This window comes from Microcaecilia unicolor, chromosome 10 (genome assembly GCF_901765095.1).
Source record: "Microcaecilia unicolor chromosome 10, aMicUni1.1, whole genome shotgun sequence".
NCBI lineage: Eukaryota > Metazoa > Chordata > Amphibia > Gymnophiona > Siphonopidae > Microcaecilia > Microcaecilia unicolor.
This window is the reverse complement of record NC_044040.1, coordinates 18931762-18954067: the sequence shown is the minus strand read 5'-3', so window position 1 is coordinate 18954067 and position 22306 is coordinate 18931762. Positions and strand designations below refer to the sequence as shown.

At 41.2% G+C, this 22306-nt stretch overlaps 1 protein-coding gene across 1 annotated transcript in view; it reads left to right on the top strand.

The window, feature by feature from the left end:
* The window catches only part of IMPDH1 (inosine monophosphate dehydrogenase 1), a 143125-nt gene that overhangs the window by 59807 nt on the left and 61012 nt on the right, over positions 1 to 22306 (top strand). The window contains exons 4-6 of the mRNA XM_030215972.1: positions 11920 to 12021; positions 12599 to 12673; positions 18049 to 18255. Coding sequence (XP_030071832.1) covers positions 11920 to 12021; positions 12599 to 12673; positions 18049 to 18255 — 384 coding nt within the window. The remainder of the gene's footprint in view (positions 1 to 11919; positions 12022 to 12598; positions 12674 to 18048; positions 18256 to 22306) is intronic.

The window sequence follows — 22306 nt, the reverse complement described above, 5'->3', positions numbered from 1 at the left end:
GTGATAAGGATGAAAAGGTGTTGATAACTAAGCTCTACTGTAAGCTGTAAAGGGGTGGGAGCTGCTTGTTCTTGTACATGTAAGACTTACTCTGGTGCTCTGCTCAGAAATTGAGTACATTTTTTCTTTTTGTGAAAGAGTACGTTGCAAGCACCAGAGAAGAAAGAAATTTGGTTAGTTTTGAACAGAGAAAGGAATGGAAGCAAGAGTGTTTAAAGACCAGTCAGTCTGGATGATTTGGCTTGGTGAAAGGCTTCAAGTGGAAGTGTATGAATACAAACAAACAAACAAAAAAAAATGGTCCCCACAGGGTTAAGACGACAAATCAAAAAATGAAAACGAAACTCAACCTCAGGACATCAAAGTTCATATGCTGTATTTTGATTATTGCTGGAATTAAAAAGAAGCTATCCATATCTAGCACAAAAAAAAGACTAATTTGCAGGTCCATTTCTTACTAATAAGACGTTCCTATTTTATAATTCTTGGTCTGAAGTTCAGTATTTTTTGATCCTTTTTTTTTTGTCAGCAATTTAAAAATAACACATAACATTCACTATGGTGCTCATTTTCAAAGCACTAAGACTTCCATAAGTTAGTATATAACTTTGCAAATCTAAGTGCTGTTTATAGTGGAGTCCAGGTCTTATTTATTTTATTTATTTATTGCATTTGTATCCCACATTTTCCCACCTCTTTGCAGGCTCAATGTGGCTTACAATGTGTCGTTATTGGTAGAAAATGGATTAGTAGAAAGCAGTTAGTGTTGTATAAGTAGAAAACAGTGCTTATAGTAGGTAGTTGGGGATGTCATAAATAATAGTGTAAGCGAAAGTTAAATAAGCAGATATAAGCAATAGCAGTGCAGATAGTAGATAAGGTGAGGTAATACATTTATTGTTGCTGATCTAGTTGGTATGCCTTGTTGAAGAGGTGGGTCTTCAGGGATTTGCGAAAGTTAGTTGGTTCATAAGTAGTTTTTATGTTGCACGGCAGTTCATTCCATAACTGTGTGCTTATGTAAGAAAAGTTTGACGCATGCGTTAGTTTGTATTTTAGGCCTTTACAACTGGGGAAGTGAAGATTAAGGAACGTGCGGGATGACCTTTTAGCATTTCTGGGTGGTAGGTCTACCAGGTCTAGCATGTAGGCTGGGGCATCTCCATGAATGATTTTATGAACTAAGGAGCATACCTTGAATGCGATGCGTTCCTTAAGTGGAAGCCAGTGTAGTTTCTCTCTTAGGGGTTTAGCGCTTTCATATCTTGTTTTCCAAATATAAGTCTTGCTGCGGTGTTCTAGGCGGTTTGAAGTTTCTTCATGATTTGTTCTTTACATCTAGCATATAGTGCATCGCAGTAATCTCATTGCAGTAATCTAAGTGACTAAGTACTGTAGACTGTACCAGGTTGCGAAAGATGGTTCTTGGGAAGAAAGGTCTTACTCTTTTTAGTTTCCACATTGAGTAAAACATCTTCGTAGTTGTATTTTTTGCATGAATTTCAAGAGTAAGATGTCGATCGATGGTGACTCCAAGAATCTTCAGGGTGTCCGAAAGGGGAAGGGATAGTTCTGGTGTGTTTATGGTAGTGAAATTGTTCGTATTATGTTGCGAGGTAAGAATGAGACACTGCGTTTTTTCTGCGTTAAGTTTCAGTTGAAATGCATCCGCCCAAGAGTGCATGATTTGGGAACCTTGGTTGATGTCTTTGGTAATTTCCATGAAGTCATGTTTAAACGGGATGTAAATCGTTACATCGTATGTGTATATGTATGGATTTAGGTTTTGGTTGGATAGTAGTTGGGCCAATAGTGTCATCATTAGGTTGAAGAGAGTTGGCGAGAGGGGGGATCCTTGGGGAACCCCACATTCAGATGTGTTTGAGGTGGTCGAATTAGTTATCACTTGGTAAGATCGTGAGGTTAGGAAGCCTTTAAACCACTTGAGGACGTAGCCTCCAATTCCGAAGTATTCAAGGATGTGTAGTAGTATTTCATGACCATATCGAAGGCACTGGACATATCGAATTGTAGAAGAAGTATGTTATAACCGATTGCGATCAATTGTTTGAATTTAGTCATAGAGTAACTAGTACTGTTTCGGTGCTGTGGTTAGATCGGAATCCTGATTGGGAATTGTGCAGTATGGAGAATTTATTTAAGTAGTCTGTAAGTTGGTTGGTCACCATGCCTTCCGTTAATTTGGTTATTAGAGGGATGGATGCTACTGGGCGGTAATTGGTTAGATCGCTTGTGCTTTTCTTTGCATCTTTGGGTATAGGGGTGAATAAAATATTTCCTTTGTCCTTTTGGGAAGAGTCCGTTTTGTAGCATATAGTTCAGGTACTCCGTGAGGTCTGCTAGGAATTGTTTCCATCAGGTCCCCTCTGATAACTACCTAGTCTCAGGGAAGGGCTATAATATATGGGAATTCCTTCTCTGATATATTTCTACTTACCATAGGAAATATACCATTTGTCCTTGTAGGGCAAATAGCGTTTCTGCCTCCTTATACCCACCCCAAGATACAGTGGACAGAGAAAGCAGAGAAGACACAGACTATCTTCCTTCAAAGAGGAAAGTCTTTATTACTTACCAAATTAGGTAACAACAAAGCAATCAGTCAGTAACAAATAACAATTTGTTATTAGAGGGATGTGAGGGCGATCTGGCTGCGACATCTGTCACCCCATTGATTGCTAGGGTTGATTCGGCTGATCTGGCTGGCTAGGCGGGTGTCCCCTTCCTCCCTCACCGCTCCATGTTCGTCCCTCCCGAAGCTGTGCGCTCGGTAGAAGAGGATGACCTCCCGATAGAAGAAGTACCGTTCTTCGGTCAAGGGTATACCAGTAGCTGCGCTCCCCTGCTAGAGAGACCACTGTGGTAAAGAGTCACTCAGTTGATCATCTCAGCCTCTGTCTAAATACCACACAGCAGCCACTTGTATACTCTTTTGCACAATGGAAATTCCCTCCCAAATCATACAACCTTGCAATTTCAGCTATTTTCTGTCTTACTTTATTGTTTACATAAAATGGAAAAATACTATCTGAATCTTATGGAATACAGAACACAATATCTAAATGTTTATGAAAAACAGAAGTCCAAGATTTCTTTCACAGGAGATTGTAGTCGCCATTTTGCTACAGGAATCTTCCCAAGACCCAGGACCTTATCTTTGTTTTGTCTAACAACCTCCATATTTCTTCTCTCTCAAACTGTTTACATATTCTTTGTGTCCTTTCTCAGCTAGAGTCAGTGGCACCATTTCTGTCAGGGGAGGGGAAGAGCACTCCTTGCTGGTATGACCTCGAATTCTCAGCAGAAAGCACAGAAAGATGCAGCTTTCAGGCATTTTTAAGTTTGAGCCTATTTTAGCTATGCAGTTCATGGGTCATAACTGACTTGTTAGTGGTCAGAAAAGTGCAAATCAATTCAGTGCTTTGAAAATATGGCTCCCAGTAGATGACGACAGAGAAAGACCTGTATGCTCCATCCAGTCTGCCCAACAAGATAAACTCATATGTGCTACTTTATGTGTATACCTGACCTTGATTTGTATCTGCCATTTTCAGGGCACAGACAGTAGACCCAGCACTAGCCCCACCTTCCTCTACCGGCTCTGCCACCCAATCTCCACTAAGCTTCTGAGGATCCATTTCTTCTGAACAGGATTCCTTTGTTTATCTCACACATTTTTGAATTCTGTTACCGTTTTCATCTCCACCACCTCCCGCGGGAGGGCATTCCAAGTATCCGCCACGCTCTCTGTGAAAAAATACTTCCTGACATTTTTCTTGAGTCTGCCCCCCTTCAATTTCATTTCATGTCCTCTAGTTCTACCGCCTTCCCATCTCCGGAAAAGGTTTGCAGCTTAATACCTTTCAAATGTTTGAACGTCTGTATCATATCACCCCTGTTTCTCCTTTCCTCCAGGGTATATATGTTCACGTCAGCAAGTCTCTCCTCATACATCTTGTAATGCAAATCCCATACCATTCTCGTAGCTTTTCTTTGCACCACTTCAATTCTTTTTACATCCTTAGCAAGATACGGCCTCCAAAACTGAACACAATATTCCAGGTGGGGGCCTCATTATACAGTGGCATCAACACCTCCTTTCTTCTGTTGGTCACACCTCTCTATACAGCCTAGCAACCTTCTAGCTACGGCCACCGCCTTGTCACACTGTTTTTGTCGCCTTCAGATCCTCAGATACTATCACCCCAAGATCCCTCTCCCCGTCTGTACATATCAGACTCTAACCGCCTAACACATACGTCTCCCATGGATTTTTACTCCCCAAGTGCATCACTTACCATTTCTTCGCATTGAATTTTAATTGCCAAACCTTAGACCATTCTTCTAGCTTCTGCAGATCCTTTTTCATGTTTTCCACTCCCTCCTGGGTGTCCACTCTGTTACAAAGCTTAGTATCATCCGCAAAAAGGCAAACTTTACCTTCTAACCCTTCGGCAATGTCACATATATGTTTTGTAATTTTTTTTGTTTACAGCTTGCACCTTTTAAGTAATAGCTCAAGATGAGTCACATTCAGTTACAAGTAGGTATTTCCCTTTCTCTAGAGGACTTAATATCAAACTGGGCAGTGGAGGGTTAAGCAACTTGCCCAAGGTGAGTCACGTGTCACCAGAACCTGTGCCAAGACATGCTTTTGTTGGTTAAAATGCCTTTTTGTAGGTTTTCTCATGAAGTCCTGCTTCTAGTAGTGTTCTAGGTTTTTTTGCCAATTTGTTTTCTTTCTTTTGCGCTCAACCCAGTGTTGGTGTCTTCCAAGGACCCTGAGTTTCCAGTCAGGATATTTTGTTAAAATCCAGCTATTTGATTTCACTTCCGCTTTTTTTCCAGACAGTATGTCCTAGAAAAGAACCTCTAAATGCAATATAAAATGGTGGTGGGAGTGGCTATTGAAACACTTGTACTATAAATCACAACTCTCATTGCACTAGGACTACGGGTCATGCGATGAAGCTACAATGTAGTAAATTTAAAACGAATCAGAGAGAAGTTTTCTTCACTCAACGTGTAATTAAACTCTGCAATTCGTTGCCAGAGAATGTGGTAAAGGCGGTTAGCTTAGCGGAATTTTAAAAAGGTTTGGATGGCTTCCTAAAGGAAAAGTCCATAGACCGTTATTAAATGGACTTGGGGAAAATCCACTATTTCTGGGATAAGCAGTATAAAATGTTTTGTACATTTTTGGGATCTTGCCAGGTATTTGTGACCTGGATTGGCCACTGTTGGAAACAGGATGCTGGGCTCGATGGACCTTTGGTCTTTCCCAGTATGGCAATACTTATGTACTTATGTACTGTAAAAAGGGAATGATGTGCTAACATGCAGTGTTAGCAAAATCTGTGTCACTCGTGACTGATGGGAGGGTGGAAGCCTCAAAGTTCCTGGGTCAAAAACGCTACCACAAGCAACCTGTTGATCCCGTTGACCAATCACTTGGTCTTAAGAGGATCCACTCTTCATCATGGGCAAAAAACCACCCCAGAGTCACAAATGAACAGGGACCGGCTCTACTGACTCTTCATCTGCATGAATAAAGCTCAAGATGAATGGCAAAGTACTTAGCTTATATTAGATGGTCTATTAATGTCCACAGTTGCCACAGCTTCATTTCCCCCCGACCAACGATGGCTAGTCTACTAAGCTGGAGACGCTATTGTGAATCTGTTCCCCACGTGGACCCTAAGCAGCTAGAGCTTGTCCATTGCATATTTTTGAATAAAACTTCTGATGTGACCTCTTTGAGTCAGTTGGATGTTTTTTCGACATCATCTTTTGTGTCACCGCTGTGTTTGCCTACTTGCATTGGTCTGTGCGGAGGTTTTTTTTTGTTGTTCTGTGCTTGTCGAGTCCTGTCTTCTGGGCTGCACGTTTTGGATTTGCAGGCTCTGTTGTGCTGCAGGGAGCCTTTCCTCCAGCTGTTTAAGGACAAGGTGGTTCTTGGTGTGGCCCCTTCCTTCCTCCCTAAGGTGGTCTTGTCTTTTCATTTGAATCGGTCAGTTTCTCTGCCGGTGTTGGGTGACCGGGCTGGCTCAAAGGAGCAGAAGCACTTAACACTGTCTGGATGTCCTCAGGGTTCTCTGTCGGTATTTACAGGTGACTCAGGAGTTTCAACGTCTGGATCGTCTGTGGTGTTAGGTGTTTCATGGAAAGGTGAGGCTGTGTCTAAGGCTACTATCTTTTATTGGGTGAAGGAGGCGGTGGCCTCTTCCTATTTGCTTAGGAAGCAGCCTATTCCCACCTTTTTGAGCTTTGGCGGAACATTCCATGTTTTCACTGCTGGGAATTTGTAGAGTGGCAGGCTTGGTCTACTTCATTCTTTTACTTATTGACTGGATGTGCATTCCCGGCAAGGTGTGCAGTTTGGGAGAAGTGTGCTGACTGCAGGGCTTAGGGGCTTCCACCCATAGTAGTCACTGCTCTGGTATTTCCCATCTGTTCCAGTCTAGTGGGATGCTATGGAAGGAGAAATTGAGTCTTACCTGCTAATTTGCTTTTCTTTAGTCCCTCTAGACAAGCACAGAGCCCACCCATAGTTGGTTGGTTGTCTGCGGGGGTCCATGTATCTTTTTCCTGTATTTGTTTTGCCTGGGTGGTAAAGGGCTGGTTGGTTGGGCCTGGTTTCCCAGCACTCATTTGACAAAAATAAGACTTTTGTTTTTTTTTTTTTTTGCATCTCTTAATATGCCAATTCTTTTGTGACACGAGTTCCCATCCCAGCCTTGTAGGAGGTGGTTGGGGCTAGACTGGTGTGTTCCAGTTTTAGGTGGCAGCAGCTTAAACACTCGTGGTCAAGGAATCAAGGTGGTGGAGGTGAGAGGGGAGTAATGGCATGAGTGTTTTCTCCTTTCATTCCTTTTCTTGGGAATCGTCTGCTTTACAGACTGGCTTTCTGGGGACTGCATAGCCCACTTATAGGCTTACTTGAAGTTCAGTTTGTTCTCGGTCTCCATCTGCTAGTAGGAGTGCATAACCCATCTGTTCCGGTCTAGAGGGACTGGAAAAAAAAAAGCAAATTAGCACATAAGACCTAATGTCTCCTTTCTGTTGCAAAAAGCATGATATCTAATTGGATGGCAAATTTGTATTTCCTTCACTAATGCCAAGCAGACCTGAGCTTAGTGGATCATTCCAAGTCTTGGTGTGAAAAGCATGACCACATTGTACATCTATCATTCATTTCTGTAAAGATGTTTTTCCTTAGATTACTCTCAAGTCTGTCCCCTTTCACCTTCACTTATTCTCCCTTGGTCCAGAGTTCCCTTTCAATGGAGAAGCCTGCTTCCTGTGCATTTATTTCATGAAGAAATCTCACATTTCCTGCTTTTCTTATACTTTTTGATTTTTGTCCCCATATACTTTGATAAAGATCACAGACCATTTTAGTAGCCAACCTCTGGATCATTTGTATCTGTTTATATTCTTTTGAAGGTGCAGTTTTCAGAATTATACACAGCACCCTAAGGGCCCCTTTTACAAAAGTGTGCTAGCATTTTTTAGCGCATGCTAACCAGGTAGATGCCCATAAGAATATTATGGGTGCCTATATGGTTAGCGCCTGCTAGAAATGCTAGCACTCCTTTGTAAATGACCCCCTAAATGAGGTTTCCCCCAGAGACTTGCGTGGAGGCACTATTACCTTATTTTTCTTTTTTTCCATGCTGGCCATTCCTCTCTCTAGACCCAGTACTTTCTCATCTAATTGTTTGGAAAGGGATTGCTGACACAGCCATATGTTTGGATAGTTGGTTCAGTCAAATGTCTTTTTAAGGTTTAGAATCCAGCTCCTCTCCTCCAAACTCAGTCTTTTGTTTCTCTTTTCGTTTTTGGTGGACACGAGCTCTTTTCAGCTTTTTTTTTTTTTTTAGATCTTTTTATTGAAAAGTTGAAAATAAATACAGTATAGAACAAGATGCTTGTAAACAGTAGCGTCATAGAAATGCTAAATAGTAGTAGTACACTTGTAACCACTCGCCTCCACCTACCCTCCTCTCCTCCTTCCTGTACACATTAATTGATTTGATTTGCTTACTTTATTTTTTGTCTATTAGATTGTAAGCTCTTTGAGCAGGGTCTGTCTTTCTTCTATGTTTGTGCAGCGCTGCGTACGCCTTGTAGCGCTATAGAAATGCTAAATAGTAGTAGTAGTAGTAGTGTATAAAAAGGATATAAAGCCACATGAAAAATGTAAACAGAACTCTTCAAATATATCCTGAAAACAGTCAATTCAACTTTGCGTCTTTTTTTTTTTTTCCTCCTGTCAGCAGTCTTTACTGTATTTCTCCTTTGGTTAACCTATAGTCCTGCTTATGACGTCTTTCTGTCCTGCTTGACCTTGGAGAAACCAAGTTACCTGCCTGTGTCAAGTGTTATATATGGACAGTAGGATGCAAGTTTTCACTCTCTCCCATCTTACAAAATAAACTGTTTAAGAACTCGAGAGACCACAACATAGTGGTGATGCATATGCATGGTTGTATTAGGCAAAGTTTCTACAGACTAAGCTGTATTTGTGGCTCCTCAGACTTTGGGGGGGGTTCCGTGCTGGCTCCATCATTTGTAGTCACTCACTTTTACAGATTTAATCTTGCTGTCAACAAAGAACACCTGCTACAGGCATGTAACTCGATTTTCTTCTCATATCGTGGAGCTTCAAGTAATCACATCTGGAAAAAGCAGAAGTGCTAGAAATGAGCATAAACAGTTTTAATGCTTCTGTAATGTCATGGACTTTATGAAAATTCCCTTCTTGAAGAACTTGCAGTTCATAGTTCTTATAGCAGAAGCTTTTCTAAAGCTTGGTGAGTAATGTATGCATTGGGTGGTCAAATGAATGTTAGTTACTTTGCTCTGAGGACAAGAAGGCTAATATGCTCAAATGTAGGTGACATCACTCATGTCATCAGTGTGGAGCATTAAAAAGCTCTAAATGACTTTAAGAGCACACGCAGTGCCCCTATTGCACATGCACGTGTGCCAACCCATTCACCACTAGAGCACGGGATCAACAATTTGTTTTCCATCTGCCGTGAGGAGTGGATGCCTGTCACGCTTCTCATAGCGTCTGGTGCATTTGTCTTTTTGAGCAATTTTTCCTCTTGATTTTTCTGTTTTTTTCTGCATGAGATTTGCGTTTTTATTTAAAAAAAAAAAAAAAAAAAATCAACAAACACAATTTTTTTCCTTTTCTGTGTTGAGTAGCTTTGGCTCTGAATCAAAAAGGCTTTGTTCCCTCGTTTTCTCTGTAGTGTTTGGTACCATACAGTTTTTTTTTTTTCCATTTAGCCGCTGGCAGTTTTCAGTACTATGACCGGTACAACTGTTTCAGGCAACGCTACACATTCTTTGTGTACGCAGTGTCTAGGGCCTGATCATCTCCCCTGTGCCTGTGTTCTTTGTCTTTATATGAGGACAAGAACTCGGCTGTCGTCGATTCCGACATTGACTATTTCAGTGGCAGAATCACAGTTGTGTGTTGTACTGGCATCGAGTGTCTGTATGGCTGCTTTCTCTGGTTTAGATGTGGGGGAGGTTCCCCAGCATTGAGTGCGACCTTAACTATCTCGATGCAGCCTGCTTTGCAGGACCCCAAGCATCAGTCAACTTCGCATCCGGCCCCGAGGACACATGCTGATTCCACGTTGTCCTTGTTGGCACTGAGTCTCCCTTGATGCCAGGGCTGGTCTTAGGCAGGGACAATAGGAGCAGTCGCACAGGGCCCTGCGGCGCTCCCTCCCGCTCTCAGCCATTGCCGTGATCTGTCTCCTTGCCTCCCTTCCTCTGAGCCGCAGGGGGCCCTCCCGGCACCTACTTGAAGCCGCCCTGGTGGTCTAGTGGAGTCTTCAGGGTAGGAAAGATCCCCAGTCTTTCCTGCTTCTGCCGGCGCTGACCCCTCTGTTGCTGCATTGTTCTTTAAAAATGGCTGACACGTGACAAGTGAAAGCTTTTCTTCCTCTGCTGATGGCAGAAGCTGTAGTAGCTCTCTCTAGGCTTCTTGCCCACGACAGACTAGAGTCGGATGCCTTTCTTCTTAATGTTCTGAGCTTAGAATTTACTGCCTTGCCTCTTCCTGAAGGTGTTTTCAGGTTTTTTTTTTAAGCTTCCAGAAAAGACTCTACCAAGAGGTGTTAGTCTTTCAAATGATAGAAGTTGCCAACTGATTCGCGGGCAGGTCCCCCGATTCTGTTCTGTGCCCTTCACCATTGCTTCTTGAATACCTCCACCTCTGAGTCAGGTCTCAAGGCCAACTCTGTCAGGGTTCATCTTAGTGCAGTCAGTTCTCATCATAAGCATTGTTTTAATTCGACCTCTTTTAGACCCCTTATTGACCCCTCTACACGGAGGGGTAAAGAGCGTTAACTCATCCAAAAGCGTTTGAATTGTTTCCCTAACCTTCAGGGTTACCCCGTGGGGGTCTGTTCTGGGGAGGCATCAGCTGCCGCAGTTCAAACCTGATCCCCATGACCACTGCTTTCTGTCTTTCTGGATCTAGGTGTACTCTGGGCCATTTATGTTCCCACATATACATATATGTTTTAATCTAGTCTGTGGTTCAGTGTGTGTGGCTTATTTGTGTATAGCAGATGATAAGGAAAGAGTGCATATAATAAAGACAAAGATAGTTTTCATGAATAATATCTTATTTATTCTTACCAAGAGAATGTCTTCAGTTCAATACAAAGATCTGGGTTCAAATGTACAGAGCTCCGCTGTCGGTCAAGAGTTGAAGAAGCTTCTAACTTTTCTGTCTGAATGTTTGCTCTTTTATAGGCAAAGATCTCAATAGATGCCTATGGCAGTACCTATTTTTTTCCATCTTATTACCCAATATCTCTGTACCACCATTCCAGTGGACACTCTAGCTCTAATCCATATTAACAGCATGTTTGACGATAAGCCTGTCTCTACACAGCCCTTAGTGGCTCAGTTCATGCTGGGCCTCTATTGAAGAAATTTGCAAGGCAGTCCATACATTTACTTCGTACTACTTCCTTGAGCACAATACCCGATGTGATAGTCGATTTGGACAGACAGCGCTGCAGAATTGGTTTTGGTTCTCGAATCTAACTCCACCCACCTAGGCCCATTTTTTATTCTGTTCCAGGCTACACTTTCCACAATTTGCATGTGGTTTCCGGTTCATTTGTTTTTGATCTCACCGTTTCGAAGTCCAATTCGTCATTGATTGTTCCAGTGAGCCTGGTAGCAAGGGATTCCCCACATGTGTGAATATTAGCCTGCTTGTTCTCGGAGAAAGCGAACCTGTAGCAGGTATTCTCCAAGGACAGCAGATTTTAAATTCTCACATAACCCTCCCATCTCCCCTTGGAGTCGTCTCCTCTTTTTCTAGCTAGAGTATTGAACTGTTTGATCACGCTGTAGCAGTGGACGGGAGGACACTCATGCGTTCTCATACACATTTAGAGTTTGTTAATGCTCCGCACTGGATGACACGGGTGACATAACCCACATGTGAGAATATATAGCTTGCTGTCCTCTGAGAATATTCGCTTTATATGGTCTTGGGGCTCTGAAATAGCAGTGCTCCCCACTGCAGTTTACTAGGTCTTCACCCTTTTTTTTTTTTTTTAATTTGGGAATGGGTTCCAGGTCATCTAATTGAGGGCTTTGATGCCTTATCCCCAGGGTTACCTTGTGCTTCTGGTGCTCCTCAGTCTGATGGAAATGATGAGCATTGTGAAGGTTAGCTCTGACTGTGTCTGCTTTGACCCCTGGGTAATCCCTTGAGTCTGCTTTTTCTCCTGTTGTAGGTGTTGGTGCAGGTTATCTGGTTCATGGTATCTGAAATTCCTGTTCTGTACTGGAGGACTAATATACCAGTCTGGATTTGAAGATAATAAAATCTTTCTCTTTTGTGCTTAGGATTTGACCTCTGCCTTGACCCGGAAGATAACCCTGAAGACACCTTTGATCTCCTCACCTATGGATACTGTCACAGAGTCAGACATGGCTATTGCTATGGCAGTAAGTAACAGGGCAAAGATGCTGTAAAATAGGAAAAGGTCTTAGTGTTTTAGCAATAATCCATTGGTATTTTGGCAGTACTGTGGTGCTATAGTGGTCTGATTTTAGGGATGACCATGTGACTTGAAACAGGTCTATATATGCCAGTGAGGCAGAAGTGTATATTAGACACCCCCACAAATATTCATATACTAGCAGAGTGAAAGCAAGATAAGCTTGTGAAATTTTTAATGTAATACACGCAGTGCCATGCGTAGGAGTATCTGAGACCCTGATTGATGTCTGGTTTTTCTCTTCCGTGCAGCTGAGGATCATTTGTACTTGTTCTTTTCCTTCTGCTGGAATAAGAAGCAGTTGCTGTAGGTCAGGACAGAGTCTCACTAGCAATGTGCTGGATGGAGAAAGGTTTATCAGTACCAGAATAACAGGGCGCTACAGAGTGAGGAGGCTTGCATAGTGCATGGTTTTTAAAGCCCTGTCTATTAAAAATGACACTCAGTTTGCTATGCAAGCTTAGACAGTGGTGAAGGCAGCCAGAAACAATGCATTCCTTATACTTATCTTTTATCTTTTGCAGTTGATGGGTGGGATAGGAATCATCCATCACAACTGCACTCCGGAGTTTCAAGCCAATGAAGTTCACAGAGTCAAGGTAAGTAGCTTGTACAGAACAGTGACAACAGATTCATGGTCGATATTCCAGGAAGCGTCTTTAAAGTAGCTTTTAAGCTTAAAAAGAATTACTCTCTTGTGTCTTAGAGCCACCCAGCTTCGAGTCTTACTCTTGTGATAAAGTGATCTGTGAAAAAATGGTGAGAAATGTTAAACTAGACCTGCTAGACTAGTCCAGACAGTGGGTTATGTTGCCTTATGAACAGATGGAGACAGAGAAACTGAACTCTACTATATCACCGGCATTAGGAAGGGTGCAGCTTGGAACGCATTGGTATTTCTCTGCCTCCAGCAGGTGGTGAAAGTTGGGTGCAGCAGGATCCTTTATTACAGGCCTGACTCGCCAGAGCACAGTCCATTGCCTGTACCTCAGCAGTAGAGTCCCTTGACTAGTGTTTCCCTGGTTGAGTCCGGAGGCGACCATCCTTCTGAAGCCCCAATAATTAAGCTACAAGCTTTCACTTGGCATGGCAAATTTCTTTGTTTTATTGTTTCTTCTCCCCCTCCCCTGCTATGCATCAAAGTTCAATCAAAATGATCCATGATGGTCGTACGTACTTCAGGTGCAGCTGACCTCAGATATTTGCTCTTGAAGAAATGCCTAAACAGCGAGGGAAGGTGGCTGCTCGAGCCTCTCACCATCTGTAATCTCCCATTGTCAGTCCAATGGATCTACATTTAAGAGGTTCTGAGCTAGCAGAGAGGCCGGGAGTGGTCCCACTGGAGATGCTGGCGGTAAGAGAAGATGTGACGGCGTCTCCTGGTTTTGAAATCTCGTTGAACCCTTACCGAAGAGCTCCTCCTCCGCAGCCACAAGGGTCAAGTTCCCCACTCCCTGAGTCGATGGTGCAATCTATGGGAGTTACATGGGGCGCTGGTTTGAGTGAGGCTCGACTACATCGAAGAGAAATTTGTAGAAGAGGGTTCGGTGGGTCCCTCTCAGGCAGACAACCTTGCAGTGAATGGGACCGGGGGAACAAGGACTTATGGGACCGGGGGAACAAGGACTTATGGAACCGGGGGAACAAGGACTTATGGAACGGGAACTGACAGGTGAATTCTCCGAGTCTACATTTATAGCGTCTGTGCCTAATTTCCTGTTAAAAAAAAAAAAAAAAAAAGTCTACTGAGGTAACATTGGATTCCCTATGGTTTCTAATTTCGGATCTGGGAAAGACTTTGTATTCACAAACTGCTGTTCTTACACAGAGACTTTCCAAAGTAGAATTGAGAGTAGGAAAAGTTGAAACAGGCGAAGGAATTGTCTTCTCCTGTGGATCAAATTAATAAGGATTTCTCCAATGTTCAGACCTTACAGACTTCATTTGTTAAAGATATATCTAATTTGAGAAATAAATGTGAGACTCTTGAAAATTTTGCAAGGATTAACAATCTTCGCTTCTTAAACTTTCCAAGGGTTTTTTTTTTTACAGTTACACCCCTGGAAATGGCGTTGTATGAAAGAAATTTTGGGTACGTCGGAGGATAAATTTCCTCCTTTCTTACAAGTTTTATTATTTACCAAGGAAAGTAGAGGAGCAACAACAAGCTTTTTCAGATGTTTCAGCTATATTGAATATCTCTGATTCAGAAGTAGCCACCGCGGCTACATTAGTAGACTCGTTGGCATTATCTCCTGACAAACAATGGTTATTGAGAATGTTTGTTTTTTAAAAATGGAGAAAATTTGTTTCTAGGCTTTAAGATCCAAATTTTTCCTGATGTATCGAGAGATACTCAACGTAGACATAAGCAGTTTCTACTGTTGAAACCTGGAGTTCTTCAAATAATGGAACTTTTTTTTTTTTTTTTAAGGTATCCATGTAAATATATTATTAAATATAAAGCTGTTATATATTTTTTAACCTTCTCACCTGTCCAGCTTTTCTAGCAACTAGGAGAGCTACAGGAGATTAAGATGTGCTCTTCATTTAATTAGTATCTAGCCCATGTACCTGGGGTGTGTTATTGCCTTCAATATTTTCTTATTTTTCCTCTAGTTAGGTCTTGGATCCTGATATTGTGGACTTGAGTGGTTGCTTAATTTTCTTTAAGAATGTTCTTTCTATGATTTCTTTTTGTAACACTTTTCTGTACAAGTGGAATTGCTTGGAAAGTAGTGTTGAACTTTACAAAAGTTAAATATAAAATAAATAAAAAAGTTAAATCAAAATGGGGGAAAAAAAAGCACAAAGCAGGCTTGAGTGGGGGGGGTGGGGGAGAGCGTGGCAGGAAGCACAGTTTTTGTATTGCATATGTGGGTGGCAAGTTATGTTGTGCCTGTGGGGCCCACTACCTTATACTACCCGTTTATGAAGGGGTGCAACATTTTAGATTCCTGGGGGCTCTGGAAGCTTCCCAGAGTCAATTACCAGCATTGCTGTGTGTTGTCGGTCTGTCTCCTTGTGACAAAACAGAGGATTTATTTCTTTAACTATGTCTGTAACTTTGTATGTGAATGTATAGCGGAGGAGGAGGGAAGGTGTCTTTCCAATCGGTGAGAGACGTAGAAATGAGAAAACAGTTTATTGGGTAAACATCAAAAAATGACTCTACACAGCTGTGATTCGGTGCCGAGGTGCCTTCTTCAGGTGTCTACAAAATGAAATACAAATATAAATCGGATAAGGATAATACCACATGAAAACAACAAAAATAGCAAGATATGAAAAATAAGGTTACTGTATAAGATACTGTATAAAACATGCCAAGTAGTATATATTACCAACAGGATACATGTACATTATAAAGGTCAAATAAAATGAAACAAAATTTCCTCAAGCAGAACATAACTGGTATGAATAATGTAATATCTCAAAAAGAATATATCTACCGTATAAATATGATGTACTTAAAGATTGAAAACACATGCAAGTAAAAAACAGACATAAAATTATACCATAGTCGCCCTTTCAAAAATTAAAACTTGCCACAGTAGATTTCCTTAGTGACTTCTAATATCAGCTTAGATTAGATCATGTTTTGATTGTTGTTTCCCAGCAAATCCAGTATGAAGATTTATAGTAGTTATTCCAATCAAATATCTCAAAGGCAGAATGAAACAATTACAGTAACTTTTTTATAAAGTATTCAAAATTTAAATGTATACGTACATTAAACATTTACCATAACGTGCAGTAAACAATAATGAGCCATCTTCAAGTCCAAATAGCAAAATCCATATTAAAACCTAGCTTGTGAAAGCTCTGTTAGAAAAAGTTAGGTTTTAAGATTATTTTTTAGGTGCTAGTTAATTCTAGTGGTCTTCTATGGGCAGTGCATGCCAGAGACTAGGCTCCATTCAAGAGAAGCCATACTGTCTTTTTAGCTTAAATTTCTCTGTCTGAATACTTGAATCAATTCTTCATGTGCAAGTCTGAGCATCTGGGTAGATATGTACCAATCTACTTGTCTTGAGAGATAAGATGGACTAATGTCCGGTAGCCTTTTTATTCTGTTTGCTAAAACCTTAAGTGTGAACAACTTACCCTGCAGCTAGTGGCTTTCCCTGCGAGTATGTTGTGCTCATACCACAATGTCTCATCCTCTCATCACAACACAATACGAGCAAACCCGCCACTATAAACGCCCCAAACTATACCTTTCCTATCTCGGATAGCCTAAAAATACTTGGAGTCACAATTGACCGACATCTCACACTAGAAAGCCATGCGAAAAATACAACAAAGAAAATGTTCCAATCAATGTGGAAACTCAAAAGAGCAAAACCTTTCTTCCCAATGGAAATATTTCGCAGCCTGGTACAATCAATGGTGCTAAGTCACGTAGATCCGGATGTAAAGAACAAATCATCAAGAAGCTCCAAACAGCCCAAAACACAGCAGCCAGACTCGTATTTGGAAAAACGAAATTCGAAAGTGCCAAACCCCTAAGAGAAAAATTACACTGGCTCCCACTTAAAGAATGTATTACGTTCAAAATCTGCACGCTAGTTCATAAAATCATTTATGGAGAGGCCCCGGCCTACATGTCAGACCTCATAGACCTACCACCCAGGAACACCAAAAGATCAGCACGCACATTCCTGAATCTCCACTACCCCAGCTGCAAAGGACTAAAATACAAATTAACATATGCATCCGGCTTCTCCTACTTAAGCACACAGCTATGGAATGCACTACCACTCGCCGTGAAAAAAATTCGTTACCTAACTAACTTCCGGAGATTACTGAAGACCAGCCTCTTCAATGAGGCATACCACAACGATCCATCCTAAATATCAGACAACGAAACTCAAGCCGAACTGGATAAAACCCAACTCTCTATACTCAACTACCAAGGTCCACTCTACCACAAATGAACTTCAATGCAATACCACTTGATCTGCTTAATCTACTATGTCAATCATAATCTCTAATGTAATACCACTTGTATCTCTCACTCTGGAAATGGCGATTGCCATGACGGAACAATGCAAGCCATATTGAGCCTGCAAATGGGTGGGAAAATGTGGGATACAAATGCAACAAATACCATTCTACTACAAATACTATCTTGTCTGTACAGTTGGGAACCAGAGGTAGTAGTAAGAGGATTGTTTTGTTTTCGTTGTTTTTTTAATCTAGAGGACCTCTGTGGAGTTGTTTTCAGTCTTTTTGCTCACATCCATAATGAAATGGCCAATAGGTCGGTGGGAATACTGAACCATTGTCTAGCTTGGATCCTAATATTGAAATGTGACTGGCATCTGCATGTACAAAATAGTTCGGATCAAATTGAATTAGAATCTCCTCCCTCATGGGTGTTAAGTGAACATTGAATAAAATTCATGAGGGTAACATGTTTTTAAACCATATTTTAGTAATTATCCCCCAAAATGCCAGGTATTTCAAAAATATTTTTAAAGGGTAAAATGCTGTAACTTGCATAACAAATAATCCATTTTGGTTTATATCCAAGTCTTCTAAAAGTAGATCGAACAGTTGTGTCCATATGTGTGTGTGCGTGTGCGATTCCTCTAGTACCGGTAAACAGCTCGGATGTCTTGAGGACAGAGGTGGCTTTAAAGGCCAAAACTATAAAGAAAAAAAACTATAAAACATGGGAAAGGAAAAAAATAGGAAGGAGGACTTGAATATATATTTTTCATTGGTGCATTTTCACTTGCTGTTGCACATGAATAAGTAGGCAGCCATGCAGAGGCAGGGTATTAAGTTTCTTGTGATTGAACATTAGTCTTAGCAGTCTATATGGTCCCAAAGCTTTCAGTTTAGCACATGAATAATAACTATGTATTTCTATCATGCATGAAATATAAACACTGGCAATTTGGATCTAAGATCACATTTTACTATTTGCTTCTTTTTTTTTGTTTTTGGTGTTCTTTCGCTGCAGAAATTTGAGCAAGGTTTTATTACTGACCCCGTGGTTATGAGCCCAAGTCAAACAGTAGGGGATGTCTTTGAAGCCAAAAACCGCCATGGATTTTCAGGGATCCCCATCACGGAGACAGGGAAGATGGGAAGCAAGCTGGTGGGAATTGTTACATCAAGAGACATAGACTTTCTTTCAAAGAAAGACTACACCACGCAACTAAGTGAGGTAAGGATGGGTAAAGTTGCCTAGTTCTATCATTCTGATTGAGTTGGTTGTACTTCACCATTGGTACAGTGTAATGTTGACTCTGATTTGTAGCTACTATTCCAAAGTAGGAATTGTTCTTTTGTTGTTTAATGGAAAGTATGTGTTTGTTTGTTTTTTTGGGGGGGCAGCAATTAATATCTTTAAAATCCTCTCTGCTCATTGATATAGTGCATATTGAATCAGCCATTCAAGTGGGTGTTGCCATCCAGATGACACTGACATGGGCTGTATCAGAGCTCAGGAAACATTTTTTGAGTACATGTCTGCTCCCTTTCCAGAATACTTCTGTCTAAAGCTTTCCATGCTTAGGCTCCATCGCTTTAGCTCTCCGCATTTCTCTGTGTACTATTGAGACCCTTCTGTAAGTAGGTTGTCTCCATTTAGGCACCTTGATGCTACATGTTGAGAGCCTATTCTCCGGCATCTGTGTGCCCAGATTCCATTGTAGAAAGCTATTGGCATGCCTTACATTTATATGCCTGCGGTTACACCATCCATAGACCTGGCGTTAACAGTGACTGCATATATGCTGCAAGGGTGCAAATAATTGACACCACTGTCTATGCGCACTTACGTGGGAGCACCGCATATGCTTTGCTCATGTATATACCCACTTGCATTTATGCCCTATGCCTCTTACATGTGTTACTGTAGAATAGTGTTTAGTTGAAAAATGTATGAATAAGAAATGAGGATAAACAACTAAAAAAGAGGAAGCATGAATGCATTAAAGAAAACAAAACATTTAAAAGACAGATCGATAACAGGATGCCCATCTTTAAGCTACACTGAGTGCATAAATGTTTAAGTGTACATGAATCGGCCAAAGGAACAGCAGGGCAACTGTGTATTTGTTGACACAAGTCAAAATACTGGGGTTTAAAAATGCTCTTGAGGTGACAATGACTCTGGAAGATACACATGATGTGTTTACCTTTTGTGGTCTCATCCCAAACATTTGTAACAAATGAACACTTTGGGGCAGGATGTAAGCAAGAAGAGGGGATATAAAATTACTAAACTGGCTTTCTCAAGTGCACTATTGAATCTTTCAGCTCCGATAGGCTTAGTTCCGTCAAATTTGTTTGGCCACTCTTCACAGAAGCAGCAAGATGGTATACAAAAAATGATCAAAAAAGGGGCAGCAGCGGCAACAAAATTTAAAGCACATTCCTTAGCATCCCTCCGGACCGGACCAGGATTGGACTGTTGGGTTGTGCCCGCCTACCAGCAGGTGGAGACTGAGAAAAAACTCTGACTCTAGAGAGCCAATAGGAGCCCTGGCCATGTGACCTTAGCCTCAGTATTTTCTCAGTCTCCCAGCAGGTAGGAAGCGAGCCCATTAGTCTCTCTCTTTCTCTCTCTCTCTCTCTCTCTCTCTCTCTTTTTCTCTATAAGATATTACAGATATATTTATAATATTTCTTCTGTGCCTGGAATCGTAATTAGAGGCTTGACAGGGTTTCTTTTCTTTCTTTGACAGCCTCTGGGGTGTTAAACTCGGGTGTCTCGAGTCCACCCCCCTTCCTCCCCATCTCCCTGGCTTAGCAGGGAAGGGCCGTCCCTTTCTCTGGAAAGGTGTACCGTCTTTGGGAGAGGCAGCCACTTTTAATAGGCAGCTGTTTTTTAAAGAATTAAATCAAGTAAAAGAAAATTAAAAGAATTAATTCAATTGAAAGGAATTTAAAGGAAGTAGTTTTTGCTTTCCCCAGGCTTATAACGAGCAGGTAGCTCTTCTGTCTTATTCTGTTTTGAAGAGTCTTTATTTTCTTTTCTGGCGGAGCTATTTAAAAAAAAAAAATTTGTTTGGCCACTCTTCACAGAAGCAGCAAGATGGTATACAAAAAATGATCAAAAAAGGGGCAGGCAGCGGCAACAAAATTTAAAGCACATTAGCTGAGTTGGAGTCTCGTAAAGATTCAAGCAAGGCTAGAAAGCGGCACTCGTCTGAGAATGTGAGACTGCTTCAAGGCAAAAGTCTGAAAGATTGGAGCATAAAGGCAATAGTCCAAAAGACCTTACACCTGCAAGCATTGGGATTAGACACACGGGTGGTTTTCTGTCTCGGCACAGATATCCACATAGATTTCAGCATCAGGCAGATGCTTTGGTACAGCATGCGCTCTATAAATCTGAAAAGCCATCATTCTCTGTTCAGACTCTCGGTATGGCAGCTGAAATCACGGAGCAGGGCAGACTTATGCAGAAATATGTTCTGTACAAGAAAAATAAAGATGATGAAATAGTTGCCATTCTGAAACTATTTGTTCCTGAGGCAGATTTTCTTCTGGTCCATTGATTGTTAATATATTAGGAGCAGTTTCTTTCCACATATGTAATTTTTATCCTTATACCTCACTCACTTCCCATACTAGAAAGGATGAGCAAGGAATCTAGTTCGATTCCCACCTCAGGCACAGGCAGCTCCTTGTGACTCTGGGCAAGTCACTTAACCCTCCATTGCCCCATGTAAGCCGCATTGAGCCTGCCATGAGTGGGAAAGTGCGGGGTACAAATGTAACAAAAAAAAAAATCTCCTTCAGTGTTGTTTTAGGGCTCCATGTCCTCACACGAGCCATTTGCAAGCATGAACAGCAGTCAGAAACTTGGTTCTGTTGCCTGATTCTCAAGTCTGTTTCTTCCTTAGACAGTGAATTGTAGGATAAAATATGTGTGAATCTTTTTAGCTAATAATATCCCACCTTGTACATAAATCTTGGCAAAACTCCCCACAAGAATCTAGGAGGGAAGAATCCTTTGCCTTTTCCTTCAATATTTCTCCAGAAGCAGTAAGAAGTGATTTCATTTTTGGAAGATGTAGCATCCATCCTGTTCATGAAGATGATGGCAAGATAAAAAAAGAACCCAGGACAGATGCATTTAATCTGTTTTAATATTATTAAACAGTCAAAATGTTCAGTGTTGCTCTCCTACCTATATTTCAGGAAACTTGATATTACGAGACAAAGTTCTGTATAGGCGTCAGTGTAGTTGAATTCCCACATCGACTGGCATCTGAATTTAAAGGGGAAAAAAGCAAATATGGTCAAAAGCACATTCTAGTACACCACCTGGAAAAGATGCCAAAAATGTTGGGCCATACTGGGAAAGTTTGTTATCATATAAATGCCTAGTTTTTTTTCACAGTTATTCGACTCCCTATAGCTGATTGATATGCGTGGCCTTGTTCAAAAGCTAGCTAGCTCCCTATACATAGTATTTCTCTTAGGATATTGGATCAGTTTCTTGCCCAGCTTTGGTAACTGATGAGTGTGGCAGTAAGTTAACCAAAGTAACCTGATAATTTGGTACCACTGCTTGAGCCTTGATTGTGGCAATAGGAGCCAGGATGCTAAACTGCTTAAGAGTATCTAGCATTTGAGAAAACGTGTACAGAAGGTGAAAGACGTTCTATGCACAGAAGAGAATTTGTACTCAAAGGTTAGAGACACTGGATCTCTCTGACTTGCTATATAAGGCTTGTCTTCAGAGAAACCCAAGTTAATTTGCCTGTAGCAGGTGTGGATTCTATGAACAGCAGGATATGAGTCCTCACATATCTGTCCTAATCTAAACAGTTTTCTCCGAGGAGAAGCAGGCTTATTTATTCTCTCAAGTGGGTGATGCCGACCCACGTCACGGTCCGGAATTTACAAAAGTCTAATGAGAGCTTTGTGGAGAGAGAGAGACGCAAAAAGATTAAGTGAGGTAGCTCTGCATACTTGTTTTTTAAAGCATGTACTCTGAATGCAACCTAAATTTCTTTCCATAGTCTTCTCCAATCTTAATCAATAGTTTTACCAACTTTCTTTCCAAACAACATTCAAGTAAAGAAAAACGGGCATTATACAACCTCTGTTTTAGGATAGCATTAGCCTGTTATGTCAAAAGATTACAGCAGCATCACAATCATCCTAACAGTCATGTAATCCTAACAAATGCAGGATACGGTATCCAAGAGAACTTGACTTGTCTGACTGGTTTCTTGGCATGTATTTCCTTCTGATTT